The following is a 12,557-nucleotide window of genomic DNA, read 5'->3' on the forward strand; positions in this document are numbered from 1 at the left end:
CACTGCATCGATGAATGAAGTGATTTCAGTCGCCAGTTTATCTCGAACTTATAGTCTCTCTCAGATAAGCCAGCGTAGCCATGGGACCTCAAATCCATTAGGTGTCAGAATAATGAGACTCTTCGATCGTTCCTCAAAAGATTTCAAACAATGAGGAATCGTATTCCCGAAGTTGCTGAGGCGGCAGTGATTGAAGATTTCTATCGGGGATCCAATGACCCAGCTTTCGTCCGGGCCATACTTCAAAAGGCACCGGCCACATCCGAACAATTGTTCAGGGAGGCAGACATCTACATCACCGCGGATGAGCGGGCCCAGTACCTCATCGGAGGTGCAAAACCCGCTTTGCTTGCGCCACAACAAGACATGAACCAGCAACCAAACAAACGCTGGGAAAAGAGACCCCGTGAGGAGGTGCACACCGTGGGGCCACCTACCGCTCGAGCCCGCGGCACGCCCCGCGGAGGAGTACGAACACTGGACAAAATCCTCGACTCCTAGTGTCTGTATCACAAGGACATGCACCACACCCTATGGAACTGCAAAGACTTCAAACACTCCGTTGGGCATGGCCAACCATTACAGCCACTACCACCTCCCCCGCCCTGAGGAGAGCCTGGCGAGCCTAGGCAGCCTCAGCAGCAGGAAGGGGGGAGGGGTGGGGCTTTCCCACGCGTTGATAGGGAGGTCAACGTCATATTTGAAGGCCATGGAGCACAAGAAAGTAGAAGGCAACAAAAGCTTAATGATCGGTAGGTCCTAGTGGCCACAAACAGTGCTTCGACTCCTTACCAATGGTCGAAACACGCGATAACCTTCTGCCGAGCTGATCAATGGCAAATAGCTGGTCCTCCTCTTGGACAGTTCCTTGCTCGAGGATGAGCACGTACTCTCCGTCAGCTAGATTGCAGTCTAATGAATGCAATAAGTAAGATATATGCATGACATGATAAGTGCTTTAGTAATTAGACTTGATGGTGAAAGAGTCACTTAATTTAGATAGGGTTCACTCTTGCTACTAGAGATTCTTGTGGTATATTTAGTAATTTAGATCACAATCATTTAAATGAAGTGGTAAGTCTATCTCGGTGTTCCCCTGAATTCTTTTTAAAGCCTTAGTGAGAATTCAATAGGATTTTTAGTTGAACTTATTGAAGCGAGGTTTATTATTTTCCTTTCTTCCTCTTATTTCCTTTATACTTTTAAGATAGATTTGAACTACAAGTTATAGCAATAAATTTCCAAAAATTCTGGAAAAATTACAGTGGTTTCTTACTGGTGTATAATCCTCTGTATCAAAATTTGGGGTTTAAAAAGTGAGTAGTTCTCTCTGGACAAAATTATTAAATATTAGGGCAGAAAGGGTGGTTTGAACTACAACTACCATTTAACAGAAGGTTATTCCTTAAGACATATTTTTACTGGCATCTAGATGCTATAACATGACTTTGTACAAATTTCTAGTCATTAATACTGACCAATCATTTTATTATGATTTTCCAAAGTTTCTAGCCAAAGGGGTGCTTTCTACTACCACTATATTTGAAAAATATCAAACAACAGATTTCTGATTTTTCCTAGCTTCTATTTTGTGCAAGAGCAATCATTCTGAAGTTTGGCATCTTTTTGCTTAAGGGAAGGGGTGGTAGGAATTATTTGGATTAAATAGCCTTTTTCATGAAGTATTGGCAATGGGTGTTATTTGGCATCTTTCAAATGGGTTTGCATTCTTCTCTGGTGGCCTGTCTCATTATTGATCTAGCAAAATTTTATTTGCTCATTATTGCATTATTTTTGGGTTGTTTATGATTTAATTGAAATATGCCTCAATATCAAGTTTTATTTGTTTACCCTACTTAAAATGATGGGCTGGGGTGGTTATCATTTTTGTGGTGGGGTTTTAGTGGTCACAAGTCCACTGGATTTTTATGACAAGTTTTAAAATTGTTTTCTTAATTCTAGTAATTGTTTTCTAGTTGGAATAATGCTAAATAAAACATTTCACTTTAATTCTGTTCTGGACTAGTGGTCTTTTTATTTTTTTCTAGGTTCTTTGTTACTTAAGTAGGCTAGGAAAAACAATTGCACTTACTGTTCATTATCTATTAATGCCTTTCTGATTTTCCTAAGTTTAGGGCAAAAATGGCTTTTAATAGATATTCCTACTTAAATTTTCAATACTGGGGTTCCCAATATTTTTAAACAATGTTTAATTGAGGTTTGAATATCTACAAATTTTCTCAAGCCTAGCACAGAAGCATAACTAATTTTCTTTAATTAAACAAGGTTTGGTCAGTTTCTGTATTTAATTCTAAACTCTAAAAATTAGAACAAAAAGCATAGGGTTCAATATTTTTAATTGACAGTCCATAATATTTAGAATCCAGCAAAATTGGTTTAACAATTTTTGGTTAAGTATTTCTCAAGTTATGAATTTCCTAAGTCTTCTGCTGAATAATAAAAGATTAAATCGAAATGGTTTAAAGAAAAACAGTTTTGCGCTGGGGTCCCTAGCGAAAGTTCTTAAAAGAATTACAGACAAGTCCCCAGGGCACTATTCATTTGAGTCTACGGCTCTGCAGAAAACCCCCTAGGGTTTCTGGAAATCGAACCCGCGGTCCTGTCCCCAATTGAACAGTACCCGCGTCGAAGAAAAGGGCGGAGGGGCTTACCGGCGGCGAGGCTACTCCGGTGAGGTCATCGAGGATGTAGGGGAGGTCTCGGGGATCACGACAATGTGCGGGTCGCTGTCGGGGATTGTCGGAGTCGGCGGGTCCGCGTGCGCAGGCCGAGATGCTCGTCGGCGGCGAGGAATCCGGCCTACTCACGGTGCAATAGTTCAATCAAACGGGTCAGAGAGCTTCACTGGGTGCTAGGGAAGACGTGGGTGCAAGGAATTTAAAAATGGCTTACCGGAGAGCTCGGTCCACGCGTGGCGGCGGGCGACCGAAGTCCGGCGAGGGTGATCTCGAGCTTCTGGTGAAGTTCTGCCAGGTCCGAGGATTTGGAAAGCTTCACAGGCTAATGGCGAAGCTAACCAAGGGGTTCGTGCGGCTTGGGCGCGACTGGAGGGAGCTGGCCACGGCGGCCGAGGCTTGGAAAGCTTAGCGGGCGGTGGCGCGGCGTGCTCGGGGCAAATTCCGGTGATCTCTGGCTTGGGCAATACTTGTGAGCACGCGGGGAGGGATGGCCGAGGCTCGGGGCTGCTTTATAGGCATGGCGTGGTGCACAGGCGGTCGTGGACCGGCGAGCGGGCGCTGGGGAGCGCGGGTGCGCGAACGGGCCTGAACCGGGGGTGTCAGCCACGGTCGAACACGTGGAACCGTTGCCTCTGCCCAAGTTCTAACGCCGATTGGGCACAAATCTTCGTGAATTTGGGCAAGATCGCTGTGAAGGATTTTTTCACCTGACATTGCTTTGTCTTTTGTGTATGGACGTCACGTGATTTTAGGCTAGGGACAAGGAGTTGTAGCGTCACCAAGGTGCCAGTGTCAGAACGCCTGGTCCCGAGGTCAAGCTGCGCCAAAACCATGTCAAATGAATTTGGTTTGAGTTCAAAATTTTCCAAAGTGTGTTCAAGGGAATTTGGCACAACTTTGATATTTGGACTTCCTCGTTTTGAGTTTTGAAAAACAGAACGCAAAGGATCTTTTGAAACGGTTCTGAAATTTAGAATTCTGAATTCTGAATTTCCCCATGGGACCATGGTTCAAGGCCTGATTTGGGAATTTTGGAAAAACCAAATGGCCAAACTTTCTTACTATAATTTGTTAGTTATTTGGTGAGCTAAAACATTGTAATTTGGTCTTTTATACAATTTGCATTTTCCCCCAAAGATTTCTCCCAATTTCCCTTTATGCTTAATTTGCTCACTTAGGATTTATTAGGGTTTGAGATTTTTCCTCCCTTAAGGTTCATGACAAGATTAAGAAGAGTTTGAGAAGACTTATTATAAATCTTTGTTCTTAGTCTTTGATGTTCATTCCTTTACTAGGTTTACATGTGATAATAGGTTGGGGTTAGCTTAAAGAAGAACCCTAGGTGACACTGAGGTGTCATAGCCTTCCCCCCATAAAGGAATCTCATCCCGAGATTCGGGTCGGAGTCCTACCGGGGTGAAGTGAAGGGAGAGACTTACTTGAAGTGGATACTTTCTTTATTAAGGCAAACTGCTCTTCGAATGTCATTCTCTTTGCAACTTCAGAAGTAAGTCCTTTAGAATTTTGCTTTATAACTTATTCTTTTCAATTCAAGATTATATTACTGAATTTTAGATTCGAAGGGCAGGAGGAGGGGTTGGGCATGAATACGTACCAATTTCCTTAGGCAGATAATCAGGAAAGTTGGAACACAGAAATTCTTCAGTCTGCCAAGTAGCCTCTTCCTCTGAGTGATTACTCCATTGGATCTTATACATCTTGATCGATTTTGCCTGAGTTGATCTTTCTTTGCAATCCAGAATCTTGGAAGGGTACTCTTAGTACGATAGATCTGTATCTATCTCCAATTCTGGTTCTGCTATGATCTCAGTCGGTAATCAAACACACTTCTTCAGTTGAGATACATGGAACACACTGTGGATGGCAGACATTTTTGGAGGTAACTTCAACTTGTATGCCACGGGTCCACATGCTTCTATGATCTCATAAGGTCCAATGTAGCGAGGGGCTAACTTGCCTTTGATCCCAAACCTCTGCACTCCCTTGGTGGGTGATACCTTGAGATAAACGAAATCTCCCACCTCGAACTGGAGAGGTTTTCTTCTCTTATCATGGTAACTCTTTTGCCTGGCCTGAGCAGCTTCTAGATTCTTCCTGATTAGTTTGACCTTCCTTTCAGCTTTAGTCACTAAGTCAGGTCCGAAAACTTCTCTTTCTCCAGGCTGAGACCAATTGAGTGGTGTTCTGCATCTTCTCCCATAGAGAGCTTCGAAGGGTGCCATCTTTAGGCTGGATTGATAATTGTTGTTATAAGCAAACTCTGCCAAGGAGAGGTTCTTATCCCAGTTCTTGCCACAATTGATTGCACAAGCTCTCATCATATCTTCAAGAATTTGATTTACCCTCTCAGTCTGACCATCAATCTGTGGGTGGTAAGCCGAACTTTTGATTAGCTTGGTTCCCAAAGACTTCTGCAGTTGTTCCCAAAATCTGGCAACAAACGGGGCTCCTCGGTCAGAAACAATGGTCCTGCGCAATCCGTGCAAACACACGATCCAGTCAATGTACAATTATGCATACTTTTGAGCCTTATCAGTGGTGTGCACTGGGAGAAAATGTGCCACTTTCGTCAGTCGGTCCACAATAACCCAAATCGAATCATGATGACGAGAGGTGTTGGGCAGACCCACTATGAAATCCATGCTGATGTCATCCCATTTCCACGAAGGTATGGACAGGGGCTGCAAGGCTCCAGCTGATTTCAAGTGGCTTGCCTTTACCCTCTGACAGGTGTCACATTCTGATACATATCGGGCTATCTCCCTCTTCATTATGGTCCACCAATATAAGGGCTTCAGATCGTGGTACATTTTGGTGCTCCCTAGATGCATGGAGAATTTGGAGAGATGGGCCTCATCCAAGATTCTCTTCTTGAGATCCTCATTTTTAGGAACCACCAATCTGCTTTCAAACCATAAGACACCCTTTCCATCTTGGCGGAAACATTTATACTTCTCGGTCTTCTGATGGAGATTCTCCTTGATAATCTGCACTCCCTTGTCACTGAGCTAGGCCATGATGATCTAGTCTTGCAAAGCTGGCTCAACAGAAATGTTTGCACCAGAAGGAATTACTTCAATCTTCATCTTGCGCAACTCATCACACAAGGTGTCAATACGAGAATCCATTAGAACACAATTGCACTACATCTTCCGACTCAAGGCATCTGCTACCACATTGGCCTTTCCTGGGTGATAATGTACCTCCAGGTCATAATCCTTGATCAGCTCTAGCCATCTTCTCTGTCTCATGTTGAGATCAGCCTGGGTAAAAATATACTTAAGGCTCTAATGATCAGTGAAGATGCTACAGTGGGTTCCCATCAAATAGTGCCTCCACATTCTTAATGCATGAACCACTGCTGCCAACTCAAGGTCATGAGTGGGATAATTCTGCTCATGAGGCCTGAGTGCTCTTGAGGCATAAGCAATGACTCGATTGTCTTGCATCAAGACACAACCTAGTCCAGTGCCAGAAGCATCACAATACACATCAAATGGCTTGCTGCTGTCAGGTTGCGCTAATACTGGTGTTGTGGTCAGATGTTGCCTCAGTGCATGGAAGGCATCTTCGCACTTCTGACCCCAAACAAACTTGGCTTCTTTCTTCAACAGCTCAGTTATGGGCTTCGCAATTCGAGAGAAATCCGGAATGAATCTTCGGTAATAACCGGCTAATCCCAGAAAACTCCGAATCTGACGGACAGTCGTGGGTGGCTTCTAGTTCATCACCTCTTGCACTTTATCAGGATCAACAGCTATGCCTGCCTGAGAAATAGTGTGACCCAAGAATTTGATCTCCTTTAGCCAAAAATCACATTTCGATAACTTGGCATAAAGGTGGTGCTCTCGCAGATGTTGAAGCACTACATGCAAATGCCCGGAATGTTCTTCTTCGTTCTTTGAGTACACCAAGATATCATCGATGAAGACCACTATGAATTTGTCCAATTCAGGCATGAAAACAGAATTCATGAGATACATAAAATATGCTGGTGCATTTGTCAGCCCGAAAGACATCACCAAGAATTCATATAGCCCATATCTGGTTGAGAAAGCCGTCTTCAGAATATCACTTGCCCGTATCTTGATCTGATGATAGCCGAAGCGAAGATCTATCTCGGAAAACAACTTGGCTCCGACCAACTGATCGAAAAGAACATCAATACGAGGCAAGGGATACTTGTTCTTGATAGTCACCGCATTAAGAGGGCGGTAATCTATACACAGCCTCAAGCTTTCATCTTTCTTCTTCACGAACAAGGCTGGACATCCCCAAGGCGAAGTACTTGGGCGAATAAATCCCTTGTCCAGCAACTCTTGCAATTGCTTCTTCAACTCTGCCAACTCAGCGGGTGGCATCCGGTAAGGCCTCTTGGAAATAGGTGTCGTTCCCGGTTGCAACTCGATGGCGAACTCAATGTCCCGGTCTGGTGGCATTCCTGGCAATTCATTAGGAAAGACATCTGCATACTCACAGACCACTAGAATCTTCTTCAGCGGTAACTCCGTCATAGAGAAAGCACATGACTGAGTAGAACCTTGGTTGGGAAGAATTAAGGTGAAACTCCCACAGAACGGGGAATTGACTTCCACGATGCGGCTAGCCACATCAAGCACTACTTGGTGCAGGTTCATCCAATTTGTGCCCAAAATAATATCCATGCTTTCCAAACCCAACACAAGAAGGGTGGTTTTGATAATGTGGCTTCCTAGTTGAATAGGCACACTTCGGATTAATTGGTTGGTTACAGTTTTACCCCCAGGTGTGGTTATCATGAATGACCCTTTTGCATGACAGAAGGGCAATTTGCATTTAGCACTGAACTTCTGGCTAATGAAACTATGAGATGCACCAGAATCAAACAGAATTAATGCAGGTTGATTAAAAACTGAAAAGGTACCAGTCATGATGGGGGCTCCCTCAGGTACTTCCTCCAGAGTAGTGAAGTTGAGCTTCCCTTGTCTGACTTGCACCTTCTGCTTCCTCCCCTTGTCTTGACTTGGTGCTGGCATCTGCCTCTGCTGATTTTTGGGGCAGTTCTTGGCATAGTGGCCCACATTGCCACAAGTGAAGCACTTGTTCCCATTGCCCTGGCAGAACTGCTGCTGCTGAGGTTAATTGTTCCTTGGGGCGGGAGCTGGAAAGCGGTTGGGTGCTGGCTGCTGCTACTGAGGTGACCTAATCACCCATCTGCCTGCCTGCTGCTGAAAACCCCTGCTCTGATTGTGAGAAACAATCTTAAACCTCTGGGCCTGAGCAGATGGTGCTGCCATTGATGTCTTCCTCTTCTTCTCTGCCTGGTGAGCTACAATACAGTCCTCCTGGGAGATGGCCAGGTTGACCAACTCATTGAAGCTATCAGCACGGACAGTGTTGAGACGTTCCTGCAGCTTGGTGTTGAGACCCCTGCGGAAGCGGTCTCTCTTCTTCTCATCAGAATTAGCATGGTAACCTCCATACTGGCACAGGTCGTTGAAGGCCTGAGCGTACTACAAGACCGTGCGGGTTCCTTGGTTAAGTGCCAAAAATTCATTCAACTTGCGATCAAGAATTCCAGCTGGGATGTGGTGCCCTCTGAAAGCAGTCTTGAATTCCTCCCAAGACACTTCACGATCAGCGGGTAGCATAGCACAGAAGTGGTCCCACCATGTCCGAGCAGGTCCACGAAGCTGCTGCGCGGCGAAGCAAGCCTTAGCATCATCAGGGCAGTCTCCCATGAGGAGGGGAAACTTGGACTCAATGACGCGAAGCCACACGTCGGCATCCAACGGATCCTCTCCCTTGGTGAACAGGGGTGGCTGCATGCTCAGAAACTCCTGGTAGGTTGCCGCTGTCGGAGGTCGCTGATGCTGGCCTCCACCATGCTGCTGGGGGTGGGGCTGGCGCTGCAAGAGCTATCGCAGAATCTCATTCTACTGGGCCATCAGCTCTTGCATTGTGGGAGCTGGAGGAGGTGGCGGGGGAACCTGCTCGTTATGCCCGCGACGCTGCCTAGCTGCCATCTGAAAACAGAGATTGCCACCAATGTTATCCCAACTCACAATTTCGAACAACAAGCTATTATCTCATATGGGAAGGAAACGCCATAATCATAATATTAGGTTCGAAATGAAGATAACAAGGTTACAACATCTCACAGATTGCGAAAGTTCTCAAGAGTTACATCAATTAGGGGAAATACCCGTAAGCCTAGTCCAAAATCTGCCATTAACTAAGCTTGCGTAGGTTTTTATCCGCCTAAAATGTCAAAGCGACTGATCAACCCTAAGCGGTGGAAGCGACACTAGATGCGGGTGAAGGGGGCATCGCGGAGGTAGTCCCATTGGCACCAGGGGGTCCTAACTCCTCAGGAGCCTCTTCTTCCTCGCTTCCGGCTTCATTGGCCTCCATCTCCAAGTGGTGCATGTCCAAGTGGTCATTAGCTTCTTCGAGTTCCTGCTGCACATCGTGGAGCTGGTTCTCCAAGACATCAATAGTGTTGTCTCGGATCTCCACCTGTTGCTCCAAGGTGGTGATACGCTGGCTCAGCCTTTCCACCTGCAGATCCTTCTCCACCAACTCGGAGGACAAGTCGACCACAAAATCTTCTCGGCTATCCAGGGTGAGCTTGGTAGTTTGAGCGAAGCAAGATGTGCCATAGCATCGCTCTGAAGGGCCTGAAGGTAGTACAGCGCACTCATGCACTAAACAGTGACCCTCCCAACCAAATACATTGCCCACACGTCCTTCACGTGGCTCACACGGTTACACCACATGGGGTCATCCTTCTTCTCAGCAGGGAAAAGTCCCAAGGGGTGCATCACCATCTCCAGGGGATGGTAGCCATAGAAAGTCGTCAGAGTCTTCATGGCTGCTGCTTCAGTGGTGTCGTCCGTCCTGAATCCAATTGTCTCGGAGTCGAGGGAAATCCAACCCGGCTGAAGGGGATGAGCCTCCAAGGTCAGCCAGACTCGGCAACGAGGTACCCGATGCTCCTCATACAACTGCACCGTGTACAAAGGGGGCGTAGGGTAACCGGTGGAGTTAAGCACTTCCCACAAGATGAAAGGAAAGCCATCGTGAGAAAGGAAGTCAGAGCTAAAACGAGTGTCTCCACCGCTGGCGGGGGTGGGTGAATTCATCTGCGGAAGGGTATCAGATGTAAATATTATGGTGGAAAGAAGAATATAAAAGGGCCTGGATGGTTGAAAAGAAGTGGGTTAGCTCGAATTTTTACTTCTTTAATTCTTAATCCTTCAAATTTTATAATGCATGCATGCTGAAAAGAATAATGACTCCTCTCAGAAATAAAGGTTGCTCCTAGGGCATCCTTCAAGAATCTATGTACTGGCCCACAGGGCCTACTTACTTAGCCACCTATTTCTCCCACTATCCCTAAGGCCTTACGTCCTAGGTCTAGCGGTCTAGTCCTGACGATTCTTAGCAGTTTTCTAAGCAAGTTTTAGATTTTGAAAATTGGTATTCATGGTTTATTGTCCTTCTTTGTGGTGATATTTGCTCCGATACCAGCTGTGGCAGAACCGCCTGAATTATTCTAGCTTAAGTGCCTAAGTCACGCCTCAAGGGCCGTAACACACTTAAATCGGAATAACCCATCAGTCCCTCAGATCTAGTCTGATAAAGCCACTTAACCAGGATCAAATACCACAATCTCACACGAAGGAGAGTCACAACAGAAACACAATAAAACAAGATACCTCAAATTGAGTACTGAATTATTACATAGATCGGAGTTTTTCAATTAGTGGATAAAAGTTCACAAAATAAAATGCAACGGATAATCGATATCGTCAATAGTGAGGAAATGGGCAAGGCCTAGCCCACTACTCCTCCTGCTCCTCTCCCGTGGAAGCAGCATCCCACTCGACCGTCCAACCCGGTGGCAGGGTGGTAGGCCAAGTCACACCATCAACCATATCCTGCAGCGTACCTGCAAAATTATGCCACAAGCAAGGCTGAGTATACTAATACTCAACTAGACTTACCCGGTGTGAGGAAACTACTCCTCTACCTCTAGACAATGCAGTTGTTTGGCTGAGGGGTTTGGTTTGCCAAAAGCACTAGTTGTATCTAAAATCAAGTTTTAGCTTTTCAATTTCTAGCATCATTAGTGTCGGCGTTTCGAGACCGGGGGGTCCCTGGGCCGACGAGTGAATGTCGCCGCGTGCCCCAGCCCAGATGGGTCGAGCGCGAGGGCGAGCGCGAAGGGGGGAGAGCGAGGCGGCCGGAGACCGGCGTGAGAGAGGTGGGAATCCCGCGGCCTTCGTGTTCGTCCCGCGCCCAGGTCGGGTGCGCTTGCAGTAGGGGGTTACAAGCGTCCACGCGGGAGAGGGAGCGAGCGGCTTCAAGCGAGCGCATGTCCCATCCTCGTCCCCGCGCGGCCAACCCTCTCTAAGAGGGCCCTGGTCCTTCCTTTTATAGGCGTAAGGAGAGGATCCAGGCATACAATGGGGGGTGTAGCAGAGTGCTACGTGTCTAGCGAAGGAGAGCTAGCACCCTAAGTACATGCCGTTGTGGCAGCTGGAGAGAATTTGGCACCCAGCTGGTGTGATGTCGTGGCCGTCGGAGGAGCGATGGAGCCTGGCGGAGGGACAGCTGTCGGAGCGGTTGAGTCCTTGCTAACGTCCTCTTGCTTCCGTAAGGGGGCTGAGAGCCACCGTCGTCACAGAGTACGCGGGGCGCCATCATTGCCTATCTGGCGGAGCTAGCCAGATGGGACGCCGGTCTTGTTCCCTGCGGCCCGAGTCAGCTCGGGGTAGGGTGATGATGGCGCCTCCTGTTGACGTGGCTGGTCTGTGCCCTAGGTTGGGCGATGTGGAAGCTCCTCCGAAGCCGAGGTCGAGTCTGTCTTTCGTGGTCGAGGTCGAGTCCGAGCCCCTGGGTCGGGCGAGGCGGAGTTCGTCGTCTCCTAGGGCTGAGCCCAAGTCCGAGCCCTGGGTCGAGCGGAGCGGAGTTCGCCGTCTTCCGGGACTTAGCCCGAGTCCGAGCCCTGGGTCGGGCGGAGCGGAGTTCGCCGTCTTCCGGGGCTGAGCCCGAGTACGAGCCCTGGGTCGGGCGGAGCGGAGTTCGCCGTCTTCCGGGACTTAGCCCGAGTCCGAGCCCTGGGTCGGGCGGAGTGGAGTTCGCCGTCTTCCGGGACTTAGCCCAAGTCCGAGCCCTGGGTCGGGCGGAGCGGAGTTCACCGTCTTCCGGGGCTGAGCCCGAGTCCGAGCCCTGGGTCGGGCGGAGCGGAGTTCGCCGTCTTCCGGGACTTAGCCCGAGTCCGAGCCCTGGGTCGGGCGGAGCGGAGTTCGCCGTCTTCCGGGACTTAGCCCGAGTCCGAGCCCTGGGTCGGGCGGAGCGGAGTTCGCCGTCTTCCGGGACTTAGCCCGAGTCCGAGCCCTGGGTCGGGCGAAGCGGAGCTTCCTATGGTGCCTTTGGCAGGGCCTGACTGCCTGTCAGTCTCACTCTGTCAAGTGGCACCGCAGTCGGAGTGGCGCAGGCGGCGCTGTCCTTCTGTCAGGCCGGTCAGTGGGGCGGCGAAGTGACGGCGGTCACTTCGGCTCTGCCAACCGGGGGGCGCGCGTTAGGATAAAGGTGTCAGGCCACCTTTGCATTAAATGCTCTTGCGATTTGGTCGGTCGGTGCGGCGATTTAGTCAGGGTTGCTTCTTTGCGAAGGCAGGGCCTCGGGCGAGCCGGAAATATGTTCGCCGCTGGAGGGGGCCTCGGGTGAGACGGAAATCCTCCGGGGTCGGCTGCCCTTGTCCGAGGCTAGGCTCGGGCGAGGCGTGATCGAGTCGCTCGAATGGACTGATCCCTGGCTTAATCGCACCCATCAGGCCTTTGCAGCTTT

General features: G+C 48.4%; 1 protein-coding gene across 1 annotated transcript in view; it reads left to right on the forward strand.

Annotated features, from left to right (window-relative positions):
- The first annotated feature begins 568 nt into the window (after positions 1-568).
- The window catches only part of LOC103629521 (uncharacterized), a 35,785-nt gene continuing 23,796 nt past the window's right edge, over positions 569-12,557 (forward strand). Inside the window, exon 1 of the mRNA XM_008650617.2 lies at positions 569-752. Within this exon, the coding sequence (XP_008648839.2) occupies positions 569-752 (184 nt within the window). The remainder of the gene's footprint in view (positions 753-12,557) is intronic.

This window comes from Zea mays, chromosome 6 (genome assembly GCF_902167145.1).
Source record: "Zea mays cultivar B73 chromosome 6, Zm-B73-REFERENCE-NAM-5.0, whole genome shotgun sequence".
NCBI classification, from domain to species: Eukaryota; Viridiplantae; Streptophyta; class Magnoliopsida; order Poales; family Poaceae; genus Zea; species Zea mays.